The sequence below is a fragment of the Sceloporus undulatus genome, chromosome 6, assembly GCF_019175285.1.
Source record: "Sceloporus undulatus isolate JIND9_A2432 ecotype Alabama chromosome 6, SceUnd_v1.1, whole genome shotgun sequence".
Lineage (NCBI taxonomy): Eukaryota > Metazoa > Chordata > Lepidosauria > Squamata > Phrynosomatidae > Sceloporus > Sceloporus undulatus.
Window position 1 is genome coordinate 117,766,638 of NC_056527.1, and position 23,161 is coordinate 117,789,798.

General features: G+C 46.4%; 1 protein-coding gene across 5 annotated transcripts in view; it reads left to right on the forward strand.

The window, feature by feature from the left end:
• DLG4 (discs large MAGUK scaffold protein 4) overlaps nt 1-23,161 on the forward strand; it is a 176,499-nt gene that overhangs the window by 118,653 nt on the left and 34,685 nt on the right. For 2 of the 5 annotated variants that reach the window (XM_042475847.1, XM_042475845.1), the window contains exon 2: nt 32-196. The exons of 1 other annotated variant lie outside the window; for it this stretch is intronic. In XM_042475847.1, coding sequence (XP_042331781.1) covers nt 32-196 — 165 coding nt within the window. Of the gene's footprint in view, nt 1-31; nt 197-12,094; nt 12,199-23,161 lie in introns of those variants that run through there. 2 more of the 5 variants (XM_042475848.1, XM_042475849.1) reach the window with 2 other exon arrangements.

A 23,161-nucleotide genomic window follows, 5' to 3' on the forward strand; every position in this document is an offset into this window, starting at 1 on the left:
AGCTCTTGACCCTCTGCCTCTTCCCTTTCAGAAATATCGTTACCAAGATGAAGACAGTCCCCCGCTGGAGCACAGCCCTGCCCACCTCCCCAACCAGGTAAAGGCCCCCGAGCTGGTCCACGTGGCGGAGAAGAACCTATCCCAGATCGAGAGCGTCCACGGCTACGTGTCTCACTCCCACATCTCCCCCATGAAGGTAGGAAGGGGGGGCGCGGGTGCCCCGGCCAGGAGAGGGGACACCGTCCTGCCGCCGCTGTTGCACCTGGCCCCACGCCCGCCCCTGCCACACCTGCACCCACCCACCCACTTGTGGCCCATGCAAACCTCGCACCGTCCCCCTAAGCCCCATGTACGTGTGTGTGTGTCCAGTGTGCCTGCTTGCCCCACAAGTGTGTGGATGTCACCAAGGAGGGGGAGTGTTTCCTTGTACATATATTTGTGTGCGCGTGTGTTTCCATCTTCACTTGTGGGCCTACAGGACAGAGACCATCTCCGGGAGCGCATGTCCACCCAGTTGCGTAAGTGTGGGTGGGATCCTTCTTTGTGCGTGCAAAGGCTTCCCTGTGCGTGTGCGCATTTCACCACCGGTGTATGTGTGTGTCCCATCTTCTCATCAAGGCGGCAGTGGTTGTCATGGCCGCCAACCTAGCTGTGCGTTGCTGTGTGCGTGTGTATGCTGGAGTGAAGTGTGTTTTTTGTTTGTTGCACATCATGTGCGCACGAGACTTCACCTCTTGCGTAGTGGCAGTTCAGTGTTTCTTGGATAGGGTACACAACCCCAGTTCTTAGGAAAGAGAGACCCACACAATGCATATCTTTGTTGCTGATATAGTGCATTGATTTTTTTTAAATGTATATTTCATTTTGTTTAAAAATGTACATTTTCATTTTGTTAAAAAAACAAATTGCAGATCCATTTTAATAGCACAAGGCTCCTCTGCAGGTGAGCAGTTGTCAAAGTAGGTTTCTACTTTGTTGGTGTCTACTTCTAGGATCTGGGTTGGAGACGTCTGCTCAGAAATGTCCAGCCGCAGTACTAGACGTACGTGTGGCAGATATACGTGAGACAGAGAGTGTGGGTGTGTGAAGGAGCAAACACGTGTCATGAGAGTCCTTGTCATGTTTCACAGCGCTTGGTGGGTTGCATAGTTAGTGTTCAGGGTGTGTATTTGGGCATCTCTGTATATCTTTGGTGTGCACCAGTACATGTGTCTAGGGTGAATGTGGCATTTCTGTCCATTTCTTTGCATGCTAATTGCTTATTAGGGAGTTACATGTGTCTGTTAGGCCAGGACAGACAACACACACATACACACATGTGTGCACAAGCAAAGACATCCTGGCTGGAATTCTTCCCCAACAGAGAGTTTGTCTCCATGGAAGACAGCTTGTGGCAAAACCTGTTCTTCAGCATGATCCTGTTTTACCTTCCTCTGACCTGGGTCAGAGAGCATTCGCACAAGTGGCTGTTGCTGCAATGTTACTGCCTTAGCTCCTTGCATGATTCCACATTTCCTTCTCCCACAAAAGTGCTCCCACCTGAGATGCCTCTGTAAGAGTTTTGGAAGGAGGCCTTTTAACAAAAGAAACAGTGCAAAAGGAATTGTGGAAGATGGACAGAGCAAAAAAGGAATGGTGTGAGTTCAAGAGGGAAGAGGAATAGTGCAAGATTAGCCATACAAAAGGAATCGTGTACGATCGTCAATGGAAAAAGGAATGGTACAGATTGTCAATGCAAAAAGGAATAGTGCAAGATTAACAGTGCAAAAAGAGTACTCCAAGATCAATAGAGGGGAAATGAACAGTTCAAGGTACACGGTGCAAAAGGAATAGTGCATGATCAACAGGGGAAAAGGAATAGTGGAAGATCACCACAGCGAAAAGGAATACTGCAAGATTAACAGTGTGTCCATGATGAATAGGGGGAAATTAATAGTTCAAGATCCACTCTGCAAAAGGAATAGAGCATGATCAGCCGTGCAAGAGGAATAGTGCACAATCAATGGTGCAAGAGGAATATAGCAAGACTAGTAGAACAAAAGGAATAGCTCAAGTGCAATAAGAAAAAAATGAATAGTTCAAGATCAATGGTGCAGAAGGATTTGTGTGAGATTAACAATGCAAAGGGAACTGTGCAACACAAATTACGCAAGAGGATGGTCCCAATACCAGTGGGGAAAAACGAATAGTGCAAGATCAGAAATACAAAAGGAGGAGTGCAATTTGTTTTTTCAAGGAGTTGGGTCTCTCTACAGTCCCCTTGCTGGTTGTGTGCCAGCCACAACACTACCTGTAGCCTGAGCATTAGTGTGTAGCTGTTCATTGTGGGTCTCTCTGTCTCTTTCGTACGTACTTGTGCATGTGTGTGCTTGCGCATGGCTTTGGCCCCTGGTATTTTCCCATTGTGGCACCCACCCTCACACAAGCACCCCCCAACCTCCCAGCACGCGTAGCCTCCGCTCTACCCTACCCAGAGGTATTTATCATTGTGAGAAGGGGGCGGATGGGAGGCAAATATAGGGTGTGGTGGGAGAACAGAGTTGTATTGCAGCCCAAATATTTTGGGGAGTGGAAGCCCTGGTCTTGGGGAACAGTTGCTCACAATGAGGGATTGGGTGCATGGAAATGGCCTGGGAAGGGAATCCATCTTGTAATGTTTGGGGGCACATGCTATCTCTCACCCATGTGCCACCTCCCTCAATATATAGAAATTAATGTTTGTTCTGGTGGCTTCAGAGGCCAAGAATATTGATTACCCTGCAATTACACAGCCTGTCCTTTAAACACAGCATCCCTGGGAAGGACTGCCTTCCTAGAAGCAGTGACTATTAGTCTTATTAATAATTGTAGTCGTAATATTAATAATAGTTTTTGGTGGGTTTTGGAGCTCTGTGGCCATATTCTAGAAGAGTTTATTCCTGATGGTTCGCCAGCATCTGCGGCTGGCATCTTCAGAGAATGCTGGCATGGAAGTGAGTGGGGTGTGCGCGCGCGTGTGTGTATATATTTGGGGTCACACTGTGTGTGTGTGTGTGTGTGTATAACCCTACTCTCTTCCATGCCAGTGTTCTTTTAGGATGTCAGCCACAGATGCTGGCATAACGTCAGGAATTAACTCTTCTAGAACATGGACACATAGCCTGAAAAAACCCACAGAAAACTATGGATGCCGGCTATGAAAGCCTTCAACCACAATATTAACGATTGATACTTTAGCAATGAATATTTAATATTTGGAGGACTGCTTTTTCCTACCCTGTGAGTCCAGGCAGGTGGCTGTAGGAAAGTGGCAGAGCTTGAAAATGTTTCTTTGTTGGCACTGCAAACTCCCAGAATCCCCCCAGCAGCATTGCTCTTAAAGTGCAGTTTTGACCCTGCTGTGTGTGTATTGGTTTTACAAATTTGTGGCATTTTGTTGGTAATGGATTCTTCCCCCACCTCCCTTCCATTTCCACCTTTTATGCACCAGTTTTTGTGAACCAGATTTAGAGTTTGCAAAAGCTACCTTTTGGGGGGGCTGTAGCTCTCATAATCTCCCCAAGTCTGTATGGAGATGGTAATGGAACTGAAAACAGAACTTTTTGCAAACTCAGCTGTGAATGAAGGTTCATATGTATGTATGTATGTATGTACTTAAATATTTAAACATCAATCAATATGAATTTAAAAAATTGCTTTTGGGTTGGCCAGAGCATGTGTGGTCCATTCTTCTCTTGTTTTTGGCAAGATCCTTGTAATTAGGATAATAATACCGTGAGCCCTTGATATCTGCTGGGGTTTGGTTCCCGATTATCAAAATCCATGGATGCTCAAGTCCTGTTATGTACAATGGGGGAATAAAATGGCAGTTCTTACCTAAAATTGCAAAATCAAGGTTTGCTTTTTATAATTTATGCTTCTTTTTTTTTAGCGTTTTCAAGCCATGGATGCTTGAATCGGTGGATAAAGCATCTGTGGACACAGAGCACCTGCAATATATATATACAATAGACTAGTAAAATGGTGTCCCTTATATAAAATGGCAAAATTGACATTTGGGTTTTGGAATTAATTAAAAAAAAACTATTTTCAAGCTGTGGATGGTTGAATCTGTGAATGCTGGATCCAGTTGGATATAGAGGGCCAATGATGTTAATACATTGTTTTTTGTGGGGGGGGGGGGGTTGGGCTATGTGGCCATGTTCTGGAAGAGTTTATTCCTGATGTTTTGCCTGCATCTGTGGCTGGCATCATAAGAAAAATTAACACTATTATTAACATTGTACAGTATTAGCATTTTCATGTTGCACATAAAATGGAGAAAAGCATAAGACTGATATGCCAGTCGGCTGGATTAGTTATAGAATGCAGTTCTATTTGAGGTGTGATATTGCAGAAAGCATTGGTCTGTCTATCATGTTTGCTGTTTGGGATCAGTTAATTTGGGTCTCTTCTGCCCCAGCGCCTGTCAATGAGGTTGGAGAGCCCTGGCTATGTTACCAATTTTCCAGGAACAGTCCCATTTAATCTTCTCCTTTTCCACTTTTTCAGCTGCTTTTAAAATGTCCCGGCTTCTCTCTGCTACTCTCACTTTTCCCCCTTTGCTTACTGCAATTGCTGCAACCTTGAGTTCAAAGTCCAAACTACGGCTGCATCCACACTGGAGAAATAACCTGGTTTGGCACGGCTTTAACTCTTTTCTGGCTCAAGGCTATGGAATTCTGGGAGTTGGAGTATGTTGTGGGATCCAGAGTGGAGCAGAGCTCCGCTCTGGACCCACAACAAACTCCCAACTCCCAGAATTCCATAGCCTTGAGCCAGGGCAGTTAAAGCAGTGCCCAAACCAGGTTATTTCTCCAGTGTGGATGCAGCCGTAGTTTGCACTCCATTAACTCAGCAAGAGGAAAAGAGAAAGCAAACTCTTGCTTTTCCCAGTTGGGTTAAGCAAAAGCAAACCGCTGCAGCCTCGCTTGTCTGTTCTTCCTCATGAATCATTTTTTGCCATCTTGACTACACTCCGGTGTCGCTTGGCCACATGCGCTTCCTTGTTTTCACCTGTGAAATGTTGGAAGGTCAGTTGCTCTCGGAGTATAGTGTTGCCAAATCTCCTCTGAAGAAACCTTGTCCCGGTGTTCGTCTGTGAAATGTTACTGGAAATGAGCCGGTAAGCTATAGGGCAAATATGCTTTTTCTTTTCCACCCTGAGAGCTGCAGACCTAAGACCAGTATGAATAATCAGCTAATGCAGATTAAGGAGGGAGAGAAAATAATGCAAGGGGAAAAATATTCTCTCCTAGTTAATGTGGATCCTGGAGATTCAGAACTCTGGGATCTGGGCTGCTAAGGGATCCAGAATGAAAGGATCTGGGCTGTTAAAGGATCCATCCGCATGGACGCTGGGCTCTGTCCTTGCTTTGCTGGAAACATCAACGTGATTTGCCCAAAGTTAGCAGAAACTGCAAGTTATGCCTGCTTACATAACAGACATCTGCCTTAAAAAAATCCTTGGCAGAACGCAAAGGCATCTCAGTTTTGGATGGATTTGTTCCTGAAATGTCGGGAGTGTGAACCGATTATGAAATCCATTGAGAACCCGGTTTACTATTTCTTGGGTAGTGCCAGCTAGAATGTGCCCAGGGAAAGGATGGGTAAAAAGTCTGGCAACTGACTCTAGAAAGGAAGGCTGGGGATGGTCAGTTTGGAGGAGAGGCAATGGAGATCTCTTTCACGCTACTATGACTGCATCTGCTTTGCCAACATAATCCGGTTTGACACCACTTTTAACCGCCGTGGCTCAGTGCTATGGAATGGTGGTTTGTTGGGGCACCAGAGAGGAGTCTAGCAATGTTAGACAGAAAATTGACCCAAAAAACCTGAGTCAATCTATGCACAGATCAATGTAAGCATTGTCCTTCAACTCTTATAAAAAAGGAACCATTCTCTAGTGAATGATGAGAGTGTAACCTCTTGGGGGTCTCTTCCAGCTCTAGGATGCTACGATTCGATGTTTGGAAGGTTTCAACTCCTGAATGGTTTGAGAGCTTGATACAAGAGGGAATGCTTATATATATTTCAAGAGGGAGAAATGTAAGGTGCTGAACTTAAGCAGAAAAAAATGAAATGCACAGATCAGACAACTATACAACACAACTATATGTGAAAGGCATCAATGAGTCCTAGTAGACCAGAAGTTGAACATGAGTCAACAGTGCAATGAGGCAGCTGAAAAGGCCAATGTGATTTAAGGCTGCATTAATAGAAGTATAGTGTCTAGATCAAGGGAAGTAATAGTGCCACTCTATTCCAGGCCCCACCTGGAGTAATTCTGTCGCCAGTTCTGGGCTCCACAATTCAAGAAGGACATGCAACTAAAATGGTAAAGGGTCTGGAAACCATGTCCTATGAGGAACGACTTAAGGAGCTGGGTATGTTTAGCCTGGAGAAGAGAAGGTTAAGAGGTGATATGATAGCCCTGTTTAAATATTTGAGGGGATGTCATATTGAGGAGGGAGGAAGCTTGTTTTCTGCTGCTCCAGAGACTAGGACCTGGAACAATGGATATAAGCTACAGCAAAGGAGAATCTAGCTCAACATTAGAAAGAAACGTCCTGATAGTAAGGGCTGTTTGACAGTGGAACGCATTCCCTTTGGAGGTTTTTGAACAGAGGCTGGATGGCCCTCTCTCGGGGGTGCTTTGATGGTGTGTTTTTGCATGACGGTGGTTGGATTGGATGGCCCCCGGGGTCTTTTCCAATTCTAGGGTTCTATGTATGCCTACCTGAGAATTGGAGGCTCTCTTCCAAACAGGAGAAAAATTGGTATGTAACATCTTGCCTGATGATGAAGAAGCCAGTGGAACTTCGAAAGCTTGCAACAAGTCTATTGTGCATTTCAGTTGGCCAATAAAGGTATGGCTGTTTGGTGGATTTTTGTTTGGATTTCAAGAAATGTAGTTTAATTTTATGCACCCTTTTGTTCATTGGGGCCCTTGTGCAAGAAGGCATCTTGGCTGGTGAACTGGGACCCCCCAGTTATTGTGGGTGTGGGTTGTGTGCGTGTGTGTACCGTTTCCAATTCTTTGGCACATCGGCTGAGTTATGGTCCAGACAAGCGCTGGAGGCGCTGAGCGATCTCTCTTGCTGGGAGCGAAGGGAGGCAGATGGAGGGAGAGGGCCATTTTCCTAGCAAATGGCTCCTTTCTGTGAATTATGGGAACAATAATTTTCCCCAAAGGGTGAATAAGGACACTCTGACAGTTCTAATCCTATGGCTGCTTTCGGATCTGGTAGAATCCCCCGTCCTTCCTTCCTAGCTTTTTGGACCAGGCCAAATTGTCCATCCTTCTGCTATCTGCTTTTGATTCTTTAAAAATTAAAATAAAATCTGTTTATTATATATGTGTGTGTGTGTGTTTAAAAACTGCACTTGGAAAGCTTTCATTTCTGTTGGCCATATTGGAAGCCATCAGAAAACTAAATCGACCCTCCGTTACCTTTATTGGCAATGATACCTTCATTGGCCAACCGAAATGCACAATATACTTGCTGCAAGCTTTCAAAGCTCCGCTGGCTTCTTCTTCATCAGGCAAGGTGTTACATACCAGTTTTAATCCTGTTTGGTATGTAACCTTTTGCCTGATGAAAAAGAAGCCAGTGGAGTTTTGAAAGCTTGCAACAAGTATATTGTGCATTTCGGTTGGCCAAGAAAGGTATTACTCTTTGGTGGATTTTTGTTTGGATTTACTGAATGGCCAACCCCTGCATGGACTCTCCATCTTCCCAGGCTAAACACCAGTAAATGGATGGACGACATACCAGGGGAGGGAAAAATGGAGGGTTGGGGTTGATGGGAGTTGTAGTCCAGTTGTGGCGGGACAGTATAAATAACCATATCTTTCTGTTTATTTGCATCAAGCTCGCATACCCAAATGGTTTCCCTCCTGATGTGTTCAACACAACATCCGTAATCCAACAGGGAGCCTGTGGGATCATAGGAGTTGTAGTCCAAAACATCTGGAGAGGGGCCAGGTGGAGACAGCTGGAGAGACTGTTTGGGGATGGGGGGCTTGGTGGAATCCTCTCTCCCGGATGTAGTTCTGTTTTCTTGGATGTCACAGTCCTGGGCAGCTCAGAGGTTGGCAGTTTTGCTCTCAAAAACTGGCATACTTCTGCACTCCTGTGTAGCTCAAAAGCCGACATACGCTTGTGGTGCCATGCAGCTCAAACGTTGCATACTTCTACATTCCTGGGCTGCTCAAAAGCTTCTATAATGGTGGGCTCTTGTGTAGTTCAAAAGCATACATAGTGCTATGTTTTTGCCCATGATCAGTTGCCCATTACCTCCTCCTACGTTCCTGTGCAATTCAAAAGCCCATAGGGCTGGTGCCACAATGCAGAATTAATGTGGTTTGACGCCACTTTCATTGCTATGCCGTCCTGGGCTTTTTCCCAGTAAGGTAGCCATGGATGGGGCTGAGAATTGTGGTTCATAATTGCTGCTTTTTATGCAAACACTGACCATCTTGAATTTAAAAACTCATGAGGTTATCTGGAACCATGCCTGTGTGTCTGTGGTCCAATCCAGACTGCAGAAATAATCCAGTCTGACACCACTTTAACTGCCATGGCTTCATCCTGTGGAATCCTGGGATTTATAGTTCGTTGTGGCACCAGAGCGTTCTGATAGGGAAGGCGACATAGCTCACAAAACTACCGATCCCAGGATTGCATAGCACTGAGGCATGGCAGTTAAAGTGGTGTCAAACTGCATTAATTCTGCCATGCAGATGCAGCCATAGTCCTACGCTTCTGTGTTGCTGTAAACTCCTCCAATTCTGTGCAGAAATTTTCCTATACCAGAGTCATAAAGAATATGCCACTATTGGGTTTTCTGCAGAACAGAGGAATCCTTTTGTCTCTCCTTTCCGTCCCAAAACTATTACATTAATCCAAATCTCATTCTGACATTAGTTTCTGTCGGTAACAGAGTTTGCCTCTCTTAAGTGACAGCAAATCCTGTTGTGAGAACCAAGACTTTGAAGTTTGGGGACAGTTTCGGTGGAGCGTTGGAATAAATGCTGCAATTCCTTTCAGTGGATTAGAAAATAGTGTCTCCATAATCCAATGTTTAAAAATTCATGGGGGTGATAGGAGATATCAGTGGGGTGTGAGAGCTTCTGCAAAGCCCCTGGTGCATATCTCAACATCTATGTCAGAGCTTGGAAAGTTACTTTTTAAAAGTCATTTGTTCAGGCTTCGATTCCTGGGGCGGCAGCGGATTGGAGTAGATGACCTCTAAGGTCCTTCAAACTCTGTGATTCTATGGCTGTATCCACACTTGAGAAATAACCCAGTTTGGCACCACTTTAACTCTTTGTCTGGCTCTAAGGCTGTGGAATTCTGGAAGCTGGAGTTTGTTGTGGGCCCTCTGGGCCCCACAACAAACTCCAGCTCCCAGAATTCCATAGCCTTGAGCCAGGGCTGTTAAAGTGATGCCAAACCAGGTTATTTGAAAAACTAATGTCTACAAATAACCAAAAACCGCTACACATTTCACAGATAAACTTCACTCTTACTCATTATCTTAATCTGAGATGTAATTTACTTACACTCTAATGTATCCTGTATAGTCACTAGCTGCATGTAACTACACTACTTGTAACTAACTAATTCTCAGCTGTGTGTCATCTTGGCAAGGCAAGACCTTCTTGGTGGCCACCAATTGATCTTTCTTTGGTCGCGGGTCTTTTCTCATCCATTTTGTCCGCGATTGCTCAGGCTGGGAAGTGAGCGACAAGGAAATAAAGAATAGATTAATAGGTGCGAAGGCCGGCGCATTCTCTGGGCTGGGATCCAGGCCCGGCCAGCATCATGGTCAGTCGTGGGCGCAGGCCTTGTGGGGCTTACTCTTCTTCTCACCCGCCTTCACCTTTTCTCTCAGGGCCTTTTAATCCCATCAGAGCAATGACCTCACAGGCCTGGACCTTGCAGAAGTAGCCTGTTGGCAATCCAATTAACCTGAGCGGCCAAAGCCAGGGCTCTTAGTGGGCAGGCCAGAAAGGAGAAAAGCAGAATATTTCAACGTTGGGGGCAGTTTGCCCTCCTAGGATCAACTGTAGCAGATTCAGTGGTCTTTCCATGCTTGGATTGCCTTTCTGTTGAGTGTTCCTGCAAAGAGAGCCTGCTGTGGTTTTGCAAATCTCACTATAGTGGTGTGGTTTCAGCCCCATTCGTTCTTTGGAGCTCTGGGTCACTTTTCCTTGTCCCTTCTTCTCCCCCCCCCCTCCCATGTCCACCCTTCTATGCCTCCAATTGCCCCTGCATTTAACTTCTCCCCCAAAATCCAAAGTCAGCTGGGCAGCATCTGCAGCTTCAGTCTGAGGGCTCCACCTGGTGGCCGCTCCTGGAAACTGCAGCTCCACAGCTGGATTATTTCCTTCTCTGTTTTTTCCCCTCTAGAAAAGAATTGCAATGGGAAATGGGAGAAGGCCCTTTAACATTCCTGGCTGGTGATCCAAGGACCCCCCCCCCCCATCAAAAAGGGGACCCAGATGGGAGGTGTGGGTCAGTCCTGGTCCTTGCACCAGCCCTAGTTTACTCTGACAACCCCACTTTCTGCATGGAAAACTCATCAACCCAAACCCATGGGGGGGGCTCTGCTCTGCAAGCCCCAAACTCTTTTCTTTCCCAAGGGACCAGTGGGTGGGCTCTGTTTTGCTACCCCCCTTGCCCTCCATCCTCCCCCTTCAAGGAGTCCTGAGTGACCCCCACACACGCACCTCTCCTCCCATTTCCTAGGAAACCCAGACTAACATTGCAGCTCCCAGAATCCCCTACTCTGCTTTTCCCAGGCAACCCCAGGGCCCAGGGGTGGGCATCCCTCCACTTTTCGTCTCTCCCCAAGACACTCCTTCTACCCCACATCCAACCTTCAACCCCCTCCCACCTCCAACCCCAAAAGCCCTTCTCCCCCCAGCATCCAGAGCAATGATGCATCCCCTCCTCCACACCAGCACCCTCTCCCCCAATAATATTTGCTTCTCAAATGCAGGCCTATCTCTGGGCATTGGTGTTGTACCCCAAATCTGGGCAGGAGGAAAGCAGTGGGTCAGAGCTGATGTGAAGGCAGGGTCAATGGATTAAGAAAGCATCCAGGAAGGAAGGAAAGGAGGAGAATGGCCTGCCTTTTGGAAGATGCTGGGGGGCTTTCTGTGGGTAGAAAATCTGACCCAACCTCCCAGGATCTGGCCCATCCCAGCGGTGGATCAGGCCCCTGGTGATCCTTTCCTTCGAGTGGAAACAGAACAGAGAAGCCGCTGTCCCTTTTCCAGCCTCGCCATGTATTCCTCCCTGGATGGAAATTTCCAATTCCACCTGTTTTCTTCTTCTTCATTTCCTCCTCCTTCCCTCTCTCCTTCTTTCTTTTTCTTCCTCTTCTTTTATTGAATTCTTTCTGGCCCATTGAGCTCAGAGGGAGAGATGAAGGGGGGAGTGTGGAGGAGGAGGAGGAGGAGGAGGAGGAGGGATGTGTTTGGCTGCTCTGCATCTTTTCTGTCCACCTGACAGGGAGCGAAAGAGCCAGGAAAAGCAGGAAGGAAGGAAGGAAGGATGGAGGGAGTGAAGAAGGAGGAAGAGTAGAGGAGGAAGGGATGGCGTGCTGGTGCCTATGGAAGAGGAGACGATAAGGATGATGATGATGATGACGATAGAGGGGTAAAGAACCATCTCCCCCAGCCACCTTCCCCCCCCACCAAAGGTGTTGTTCCACCCCCCCCCCATCAGACAGACACTAAGGGTTTCTTCTCCTTCCCTCCATCTTCCTTTGCAGCCAGATGTGGTCCAGCTGAGGGCCCCCCAGGAAAGGACGACCAGGGCTCCCCCCTCCCTAAAACATTTGGGGAGGGTGGGGGATTGTTGTTGCTTTCTTAAACAGATAGCAACAGAAACAGATATTTTTGCAGAAGACTTGGAGAGCAAAGCCCAGTTGTTTGGAGCTGAGGGCCAGGAAAGCAGGCACTGAAGGATTGGCAGCTGGGGGGCACAGGGCGGGGGTCTGCTCCTGGTGCCCCCCCCACCCCCCCCCCATCCCCCCCCACAACTTTGCTGCCCCCCTCCGCTGCCCAGGGGCACCATGTTTGTGTCTGTCTGGTATGCCAAGAAGATGGGGCGACGGTTTATCAGCAACGTCCGGAAGGCAAAGAAGCAACGCCATCTGCTCACGGTAACTCCTCTGGCTTTGGCTTCTTTCTGCATGCGGAGGGGGCTGGTGCCTTGGGTCTCTGGGGCAGAAGGACCCCTGGCATTGGGGGGAAGGGATGGCAGGGACCCCTGGCATTTGGAAGGAAGAGGATGGCAGGGAACAGTTGGCAGGGACCCCTGGAATTTGGGGGAAAGGGGTGGCAGGGATTCCTGGCATTTTAGGGAAGGGGATGGCAAAGATCCATAACATTTGGAGCAATCATGGGGGCTGGGACCCCTGGCATTTGGGGGAACAGTTAACAGGGACCCCTGGCATATGGAAGAAGAAGATGGCAAAGACCCCTAACATTTGGGGGAAGAGGGAGGCCGGGACCCCTGACATTTGAGGGAACAGTTGGCAGGGACTCCTGGCATTTGGGGGAAGGGGATGGCAGGAGGGTTGAGAGAGCAGAGGCAAAATGTCAACAGAGCAGCTTTTGGCTGCTAGAGAAGGTGCCATCATCTTATTGGAAACAATCCCAATGTTCTTGGAGGAGATGCAGTGCCAGGATGGTGAGGGGAGAGAGAAAGAATGGATTGGGGGGCAGGAGGAAGCGTTTATTATCAGTAAACAGGTTGAACCCCAATACAATGCAATGCAAACAAAGTGGAGGGCTATAGCTTGCAGTTGGAGGTATATAGACCACATGAAGACGACTTGGGCATCTTTGGAGGGGGTTGAGGGCAGGACCTGGGGGGCTCTCAATAGGATCCAGGGAGAAATGGGAGCAATCCGGGAGCCAAGGATGCCTGGGTCCCAGGGGAAGTAGGGCCAGGAAGGGAAAGGTTTGGGGCTTCTCTCTCCTTTTTGGGGTGATGAGGGTTGCAAGGAGGTGAGTGGGGTGAGTGGTCTGGATCTTTGGGTTCCCCGACAGGCGACTGGGGTTGCAAGGCTATGGGGCTGCCAGGGGCTGGGGCTGGGGGCAAGGGAGGCTTTGGGTGTGATCTGTGGGGTGCGTGAGAGAGAAGAAAAGGGGGTGCATCCAGCAAGGCGGAAGGACCCCCTTCTGTCCTGCCATCTGGCTCTTCCCAGCCCTTGCGACCCATAGATGCTCCTGCCTTGAGCATTCCCCCCACAGGGTTTTATGCAATGAGTCCCCCCCCCCCCTTTACCTTCAGACTCTAGGACAGCTGGGGGAGGGGTTTTGCTTGTAAATACAGAATGTGGGGCCTTGTGGGGGGCATGGTGGGGAAGGACCTGGGGGTGTCCCAAAGAGGGAGATCTGGGGCTGGTCTTGGGGGGGCATCTGGATTCCAGGGGGTTTCTTTGGGGATGAATGTAGGGTCACTAGGAGGAGGTCATTTGGGGCCAAGGGGGTGTTGGGGACAGAACTGTGACCAAGGTTTGAAAATGGGGGGCAGTCTAAGTCCCATGGCCGGGTGGATCATGGGGTGGATTCCCCCCAGCTGATGAAAAGAGGGGATGTTTTTGAAAGGGGTCTGGCATTGTGGAGAGGGGGGTGTCTGGAGAAATTATCATTTCCAAAGTTAGGGTGTTTTAGGGAGGAAGGGGATGAGCTGAGGAGTTGAGAGGTCCAGGTTTTGCAAAGGCTGGGCTGGGTGGGAGGGTTCCTTTGAATAGTAGGGTTCAGTAGACTCCCCTATATTCCTTAGAGGAAGATGTGAAGGCTGGGAATTGTGAGGTGCAAATCTTTGGCATGTGGGGTGTGTGTGTTACTTTTCAACACAGATGAATGGAGCATTCTTGGTTACTCAAAGACTGGGGTTCAGTAGGCTCCCCTATATTTCTTGGGGGAAGTTTTGACTGCTGGACATTGTGGGGTGCAGACCTTTGGCTTGGACCTTGTGATTGGGGGGGGGTTTCTTTACAATGGGGGCATAGGGTGGGTGGGAGGACTTGGTTGCTTGAATATTGGGGTTCAGTAGTCTCCCCTCTATTCTATGGCAAAGCATTTTGACAGCTGTAAATTGTGGGGTGCAAATTTTGGCGTGTGTGGGGTGCTTCTTTGCAATGTATGTGTGGGGTGAGTCTTTTCAGTGGAGGTGAATGGAGCATGGGGTGGGTGGGTGGGGAGCTGGTTGCTTGAAGATTGGGGTTCAGTAGACTCCCTCTATTCCTTGGGGAAGTTTTGACAGCTGGAAAATGTGGGGTGCAGACCTTTGGCTTGGATCTGGTGTATTGGGGTGTGTGTTTCTTTACAATGCAAGTGAATGGAGCATTCTTGGGTGCTTGAATATGAGGGTTCAATAATCACCATCCTATATTCCTTGGGGGACATTCTGAAGTCTGGAAATTGTGGGGTGAAAATGTTTGGCATGTCGAGGTGGGGGGTTTCTTTGCAATGCAGGTGAATTGAGCATTGTTGGTTGCTTGAGTATTGGGGTTCAGCAGCCTCCCCTAGATTCCTTGGGAGGAGGTTTTGGCAGCTGGAATTTGTGGGGTGCAACTCTTTGGCTTGGAACTGGTGTATGGGGGGGTTCTTTGCAATGCAGGTGAATGGAGCCAGTGGTGTGTGTGTGTGTGTGTGTGTGTGTGTTTGATTGTGAAAGACAGAGCATGGAGGGGTGTTTGTGCGTCAGCTTCATAGACAGATGGCGTCAGTGTTTGATGCTCCAGAGTCTATGAATGAGAGCGTGAAGAGAGAGAACGTGACTTCCATTCCTGAATCGCTTCTCTTCTCTCTTAATGGGGTACAGGGCTCTGGGAACCCCCACTTTTTCCCTTGTTTTTTTCTTCTTCTGCTTTGAATATTACAGTAGGCCAACATTGACATGATTTGTACCAGAATCAGCACCTGGGCAGGTTCTTCATCATCATCGTCATTGGGCAACAGTTCCCAAAATCCCCAGCCATGCTGGTTGGGGGATGCTGGGAATTGTTGGCCTCCAAAATGAGGAACCTGTCCAGGCGCTGGTCTGCGGTATGCATCCCTGTCTGTGCATTCAATGGAATCTCCCTTTCTGACATCTCTCATCCCACAGTTCAGTCCTTGCTTAATCCTGGTTATCTGTTAACTGCCACACCCCAAACTCAGCTTAGGATTCTGCATAGGTTGGATGGACCTTAGGTGGGATGGCCCACCTCGCAGGGATGCTTTACCAATGGGTTTCCTCTACAGACGTTGGGTCAGTCTGGATGACCCCTCGGGTTCCCTCCTCACAACGTCTACCATTCTAGCACCCTCTGCAGTGTTTTTTGCTCTGAGCTTTGCTTTCCGCCGGCCCCTGTGCTTTCTTCCAGATCCTTCTGTGCCCGCCATGGCCACAGCTGGGCATCATCCCAGAGGCAAAGGTGCCACTTAGAAGATTAAAGGCAATTCCACCCCCACCTCCACCCCCACAATTGCCTTGGCAGGGCTTCCCCGAAATTGCTGCATTGCCTGGCAGGGGTTGGAGAGGGAGGCAGGACGATGGGAGGAGAGGTAGCAGGCCATGGGTTTTTCAATCCTTTTTTCTGTCTCATACAAATACATATCAATATATTTGTTGGGAGATTCTGCTTGGTGGAGTTCTCATCTGCCTCTTCGCCTTCCCCACATGTATATTGAGGGTCCTCAGCCCCCCTCCCAGTGTATTTCATTGTTGTTGTTGTTGTTGTGTGCCTTCTAGTCATTTCTGACTTATGGTGATCCTAAGAGTTTGCTTGACAAGATGTCTTCAGAGGAGGCTTGTCGTTGCCTCCCTCTGAGGCTGAGAGAGTGTGACTTGCCTATTGTCACCCAGTGGGTTTTCACGACTGAACAAGGATTAGAACCCTGGTCTCCAGGGTATCGGATCACACCAAGGTAAAATTCCCTCCTGCCTCATTCCCACGCAGCTCCCATCAGTGCAGTTCAATGTATTTGCAATTTGCAAGCTCTGTTGGACTGCAATTCCCATCAGTGCAGTTTAAGGCTATAGTAGTTTGATGTAGCCACCCTCAATCCGGTGATACAACTCCCATCATGCCCAGCCAGCAGGCAGCCCTGTCTGTTTTTCAAGATGGTTCTCAAGTGCAAAAAATGGCAAGGGAAGGGATGCCATGTTTATAGTCAGTGCATGCCCAGGGGCACTTTTAAAATGCAATAATAACTCATGCATGGAGCAGTGAAAAGAGCATTTCCCCCCTTTTAAAAACAAACCCCTAAATTAACAACATGGGGATCTCAGTACTGCCACTTAGGCCTAGCAAAAAGCCAAGGATGGCTGTTCATAATTGAACCAAATGTTCCTGATTTAGAACTGCGGAGGTGTGGGTTCGAATTCCTGCTGGACCCTGCTTCCTGTTTCCTTCTACATGCTTGCTTAGCCTACCTTGCAGGATTCTTAGGAGGAGCAAAGGAAGAAAGGACAAAACTGACATAAGTCATCCTTATTGGAAAGGCAGGATTTTAAAATAGTTATGAGACATCTGGAACTACAAATTTAAAAAATGCATTTTGCATTAGCTTGTACAGTCTGCCCTCCACATTTGCAGCTTTGACTTTTGCGGATTTGGTTATTTGCAGATTTGATTAATATGTTCTCTCTAGGAATCTCTCAAGTCCTCCAATGCAACTCTCCCAGAAGTTGACCATCGAGTTGTGCTGGAGAACCTAGAGGTCCCTAGAGAAAACACTTCTCTGGGCATTTGTAAGTCCTCCAGCATGATTCCATGATCAACTTTGGGTATTGTTATTTAAAACCACTATTATTTTTACCTAAGAGAACACCTCTCTAGGAACCTCCAGGTCCTCCAGTGCAACTCTGTGGTCAACATCTGCCAGAAGTTGATCATAGAATCAAGATAGAGGACCTATGAATGCCTAGAGAAGTGTTTTCTCTAGGAAATTCTAGGTTCTCCTGCACAACTCTGTGGTCACTTTCTGGCAGAGTTGCGCTGGAGGATTTAGAGATTCAAACGGCAAATAACCAAATCCCAAAAGTCAAAGCCGCAAATGTGGAGGGCCAAGTAGATAGAGTTTCCGAATTGGGGACCGAAATGCCACTTTCCCTCTGATGGGGGCCACAAGCTGGTGTGCCACGATGGCAGATGCATGTTGACGACCTCAATGAGGACTAGCATCTAAGATGCATCCATCGCTGGGCCATGTACCAGAGTTTTCTCATTTGGAATGGTGGAGTTTTAGTCCCTGCTTAGTCTTTCTCAGAAGACTGGAGCTGCTGTTAGTTTCACTTTTCCAAAGAAATAGATCCCCTTTTAATTCATGAATTTATATCCGGCTTTTTTTTGTAACTCAACCGTGGGACTCAAGGCGGCTGGCAGCATTTAAAAAAGAAAAATGCAGTATATGAATAAAACCACACAAGATTCAAAATGTCTATAGAATTGCAGCATAGTGGTTTGAGTGTGGAACTACAACTCTGGAGACCAGGGTTCAAGTCCCTACTCGGCTGTGGAAGCTCACTGGGAGACCTTGCACAAGTCACACTCTCTCAGCCTCAGGGGAAGGCAATGGCAAACCTCTGAAGAAACCTTACCAAGAAAACCCCATGAGAGATTCACCTGAGGATTGCTATAAGTCAGAAACAACTTGAAGGCACACAACAACAACAAATTAAAATCACATAAATCACTAATTTAAAAGTGTAGTTTAAAAACATTACAACATGAAAACGTTACAGGTTGAGTCTCACTTATCCAAAATGTTTGGGATCAGAAGTATTTGGAATTCTTTTGGATTTTGGAATACCTATATTTGCATAAGGAGTGGGTCATTGATATCTGCTGGGTTTTGGTTCCAGGATACAAAAATCCATGGATGTTTAAATCCCATTACATACAGTGTATATTATACAATGTTGTAGTAAGAGGGTATCTTTTAATTTATATTTTTTGGGAATATTTTGAGTCTGTGGATGGTTGAATCTGCAGGTTCAGTCAATCAATCAGTAGCCTTTATTGTAGTCAATAGACCGAAGGCAAACGTGTAAAGGCAAAGTACATCAATGAACATAAAAATATTAAAAACATTTGACCAATCGCATAAAATGCAATACAATATTACAGTGGCCAAATGGGTACCACCAAATAAAAGGGATGAATAAAAATATATGAATCTGTCGATTAAAAAAGAACAAACCTCTGGGCATGAGGGTCCCATTGCCTGTGTATAATGGGATATCTTAGAGATAGGACCCAAGTATGAACACGAAATTCATTTCTGATTCATATATACCTTATAGCCCTACCCTGAAGGTAATTTTATGCACAATGTCTTAGGTAATTTTGTGCATGAAACAGAGTGTGCATACGTTGAACCATCAGGAAGCAAAAGTGTGTCTGTCTCAGTCATCCATGAGAAAAGTTTCAGACTTTGGAATATTTCAGAATGTTGGATTTTGGAATCTTTTGCATTTTGGCTTTTTGAATAAGGGAGACCCATCCTGTACAGGTACATTAGAAAAAGCAATGGTCAGAGGACATAGGGACTCGGAAAGCAAAGGGGTCACTCTCTCAGCCCCCCGTGTGGACAGTTTTGGAGGATTTGGAATTCCATATAAGTGAGAGTCAATCTGTATATAAAACCATTAGTTCCCAGATGCCTTTAGGAATAGAAAAGTCTTCTTTACTTGCTGAAGGAACGATTGCAAGGAGGGAGCCAGGCCTAGCATCCCCAGGTAGGGAGTTGCAGAGTCTGGGAGCAGCCACCAAGAAGGCCCTGTCTTGTGCCTCCTCCAAAAAGGCCTACGAAGGGGGTGGGTTCGAACGAAGTGCCTTCCCTGAAGATTTTAGCGTTTGGGAAGGCTCTTGTCTGTGAAAAGATAACCTGAGCTGTATAGGGCTTTATGTGGGGTGGGGGGGACTCAAACATTTTGGAAAAGAGAGACTCAACCTGTAAAGGATTTTAATGTTGCTAGGCTTTTAATCTATGCTTTTAAATGAATGTTTTGTATGATTTTAATTCTGTTCTATGAGAGCCAGCATGGCACAGTGGTTTGAGTGTTGTTGTTGTTGTTGTTAAGCTTTACTTATACATACAATTAATTGATTGTACATACAATCAATTAAAATAGATAAAATAAACCTGCCGATGGCCTACATTCTACAAAAATAATTAAATATGATACATATTAGTACATGTTAACATTTAATGAAATACTGTATGGCACCCAACAGATTAAAATAACATTGGATTAGTGTTGGCCTATGATTCTGGAGACCATGGTTCGAATCTTGGCTCAGCCATATAAACCCACTGAGTGCTCCTGGACGAGTCACACTCTCTCAGCCTCAGAGGATGGCAACAGCAAAACCCCATCCAAAGAAGTTTGCCAAGAAAACACCACGATGGATTCACCTTAGGTTGGCTGTTAGTTGGAAACAGCTTGAAATGCACACAACAACAACAAATGGGGCTTTATAGGTCATCACCAGCCCTGTGACATTGTGCCCAGAAATGGACCAGCGGCTGATGGAGCTGTTGTGCAACCAGGGAGTTGTACGTTGCATGGAGGGGATTACACGTTGTAGCAAGAGGATTGTATGTTGTCAATTGCAACCAGGAGATTGTACATAGATATTTGATGGTAACAATTTTGATGGTTGGCAATTCCCTTCCTCTGCCTATGCAGATCTTTTGCTGCTGCAGCTGGAGATGAGGATTGATGGGAAGGGGGGGAGAAGAGGCCTGGGAATGTGTGTGCGTGTGCACGCTTGTGTGGGTGCGTATGTGTGTGTCTATTAATGAAATGAAAGTTGTCGTGTCTTCGGAACAGAACAAGGCAGCCTCATTAGCAGTTGTAAATAATTCATGCCCCGTCTTCTCCTGCGGGGAGTGGAACACATCTTCCTTCCTCCCTTCCCCTGTGGTTCTCCTCTTTGGAGGCAAAGTGGGTTGCAGGATCAAAATCCCTTTCTGACCCCACAAAAATGCCTCCAGGAGGAACAGGGTTCAGGGTGGAAGTGTTCTGGGTACCAGTGCGGGTACCAGGTAGAAGGATTGGCATCTCCTGGATTCTCTGACCTTCACCCCCCAATAGGTTGATGGTGTATGACGTCTGTCTTTGATCCAGGTCTTGGTCCCCCAAATTAGCTTGTCTTCCCCACCAAAAAAGCACACACACATCCAAAGCAATGGGGGGATTGGGGCAGACTCACCCCATCTCCGCACAGTCTTCTCTACAGAGCTAATCATCCGACAAGTTATTTTATTTGAGTCATTCCCAGTGCTTCTGCACCGTGTCCCGTCGTAAGATTTCTGGCTGAGTAATAGTGAGATCAATTAGGATCATCTTAAGTGATGAGGCAATGAAAAGGGTAGAATAAAAATCACGATTAAACATTCTTTTGAAAAAGAATTAAACAACTGCACAATTTCAAAAACCAACATTCAGAGAACGCACAGTCACACGCCATTTCCATAAGGAGAAGTCATTAGGCCCCTAAAGGGGTTTTTGTAAAAAGCCAGGTTTTAATTTGGTGCTGAAATGAGGGCAATGGCAATGCCAGTCAGGGGTGGGCATGTCACCGTTGGGTGCCACCGCTAAGAAGACCCTGCCGACAAATCCTCCCATAGCGTTTGCCCCCAACCGGAGGTCACAGAGGATGGCCCCACCAGCAGATCTCAATTGCATGAATTTTTCATACGGCTTTCTTCAGCAAAGAATATTCACAGGTGGTTTTGCCAGTTCCTTCCTCTGAAATATAGCCTAACGACACTTGAGATTCCTTGTTGGTCTCCTATCCAAGTCCCAACCAGGGCTGACTCTGCTTAGCTTCCAAGATCAGATGGTATCTGGTGCCTTTAGGGTACTTCTGTTACATGCCTCCAAGTCATTTTGGACTTACAGTGACCCTAAGGCATACCTCTCATAGGGTTTCCTTGCCAAGATTTGTTCAGAGAGGGGTTTGCCATTGCCCTCTTCAGAGGCTGAAAGAGTGTGATTTGCCCAAAGTCACCCGGTGGGTTTCTACGGCTGAGCTGGGATTCGAACCCTGGTCTCCAGCGTCCTAGTCCAATGCACAAACAACTACACGCTGGTAATTATTTGATCTCAAAAAATTCAGATGCCAGTCTAGGAAAATATGATGGGGCATTTGGGCATGTGCAGAGTGTAATTTCCCATTGAGATGCAGAACTCTCTATCCCCCTTCTCAGACATATTAATTTTTAATGTTATCTTATTTTGCAAATTAAACAGGGAGGAGTTGAAAGACCTCTGTGTCAATTGAAGACCCTAATCAGTTTAATCCGGGTGCCAGGGGCACATGGCATGTCCGTGGTTCTTTGAGAGAGTGTGGCACATAAGGGGGGGGGGGGGGGGACAGACCTTTGGAAGGTATCTTTTGAGGATAACACCTTCCCAAATCCAGGAGGATAGAGGTTTCTGGGAGTTGGAGTCTAAATATGCAACTTCCCCAGTCTCTATAAGGCCAGGTACCTTTCTGTTCCTCAGTTCACAACTTGATATCACCCCAATTTCAGGGGTCTGGATTTGGGACCTCCACTAGACCTGCATTAAAGTCAGGTGCCTAAGTTCCTGCAAACCCTGGTGCCTGGTGAACCATTGTCACATTAATGGACTCACATTCTGTGTGCGTACCATTATGTGTTGTGCTGTTTCACCTTCCAGTAAGTGTGTAAGGACCATCATACCATCCTGAACATGCATAATCTCTTGCCTGGTTTTAGAGGCTGAGTGGTCAGGCCTGGTTCAGATTTGGACAAGATACTTATAGGATCCTAGAGTTGGAGGAGATTCCCAAAGGGCATCTAGTCCAACCTCATTCTGCCATGCAGGAAGTCACAGTCAAAGCACTCTTAGCCATCCAGCCCCTGTTTTAAAAAGCCCTGAAGAAGGAGACTCCACCAAAATCTCCAAGGGAGTGTGTTCCACTGTCGAACAGCCCTTGCTGTCAAGATGTTCTTCCTAATGTTGAGCTGGGATCTCTTCCTGTAGCTTGCATCCATTGTTCCGTGTTCTAGTCTCTGGAGCAGCAGAAAATAAGCTTCCTTCATCCTTAATATGGCATCCCTTCCAATATCTAAACATGGCTGTCATGTCATCCCTTAACCTTCTCTTCCCCAGGCTAAGCATACCTGCTTTCGGAGGACAGATCAGAGATGCCTCAGGTTTCTGTCCTGGAGCCATTGCTCTTCAACATTTTTATCAGTTACCTAGATGACAGGATGAATACTTGTTTAGTTTGGAAATAATAATAATAATATAATAATAATAATAAAACTTTATTTCTATACTGCTTTTCCTGTGATCAAAGTGGTGTACAACAAGAATAAATATACATACAGCTTAAAAATATAAAATCCATACATCTCAAAATACTTAAAAAACACACAGCAAGAGTTTTTTCCCAGTCAATGATGTGTAAGTCTATCAAGAGTAATGACTACAAAGAGTCAGATGGATATGCCAAACGAAATAAATGTCTCTTCAGAGCCTTTTTAAAGGCATCCAAAGTGGAGCAAGCTTGAATTTCATCAGGAAGATTATTCCAGAGAGTAGGAAATGGCACAAAGCTGGGAAGAGTGGCTATTACAGAACTCAACAAGAGGACTTAGATAAAACTAGAAAGTGCAGCAGGATTTAATAAAATAAAATTATTATTGTTATTATTATTATTATTATTATTAGTATCCAGCTTTTTTCCTAGAATGGCTCACAAATATTAAAAGAACAGTCCAGTTAAAAACATAGAAAAGTGGTACATTAAAATAGCAGTAATAATAATAATAATAATAATAATAATAATAATAATAATAATAGATTTTTAAAATTTATATCCCATCTTTTCAGAATCATAGAGTTGAAAGAGACCGCAAGGGCCATCCAGTCCAACCCCATTCTGCCATGCAGGAAATCTCAATCAAAGCATCCCCATTGACAGATGGCCATCCAGCCTCTGTTTGAAGACCTCCAGGGAAGGAGACTCTATCACCCTCCGAGGGAGTTTGTTCCACTGTCAAACAGCCCTTACTCTCAGGAGGGTCCTCCTAATGTTGAGCTGGAATCTCTTTTCCTGTAGTTTGCATCCCTTGAGACTC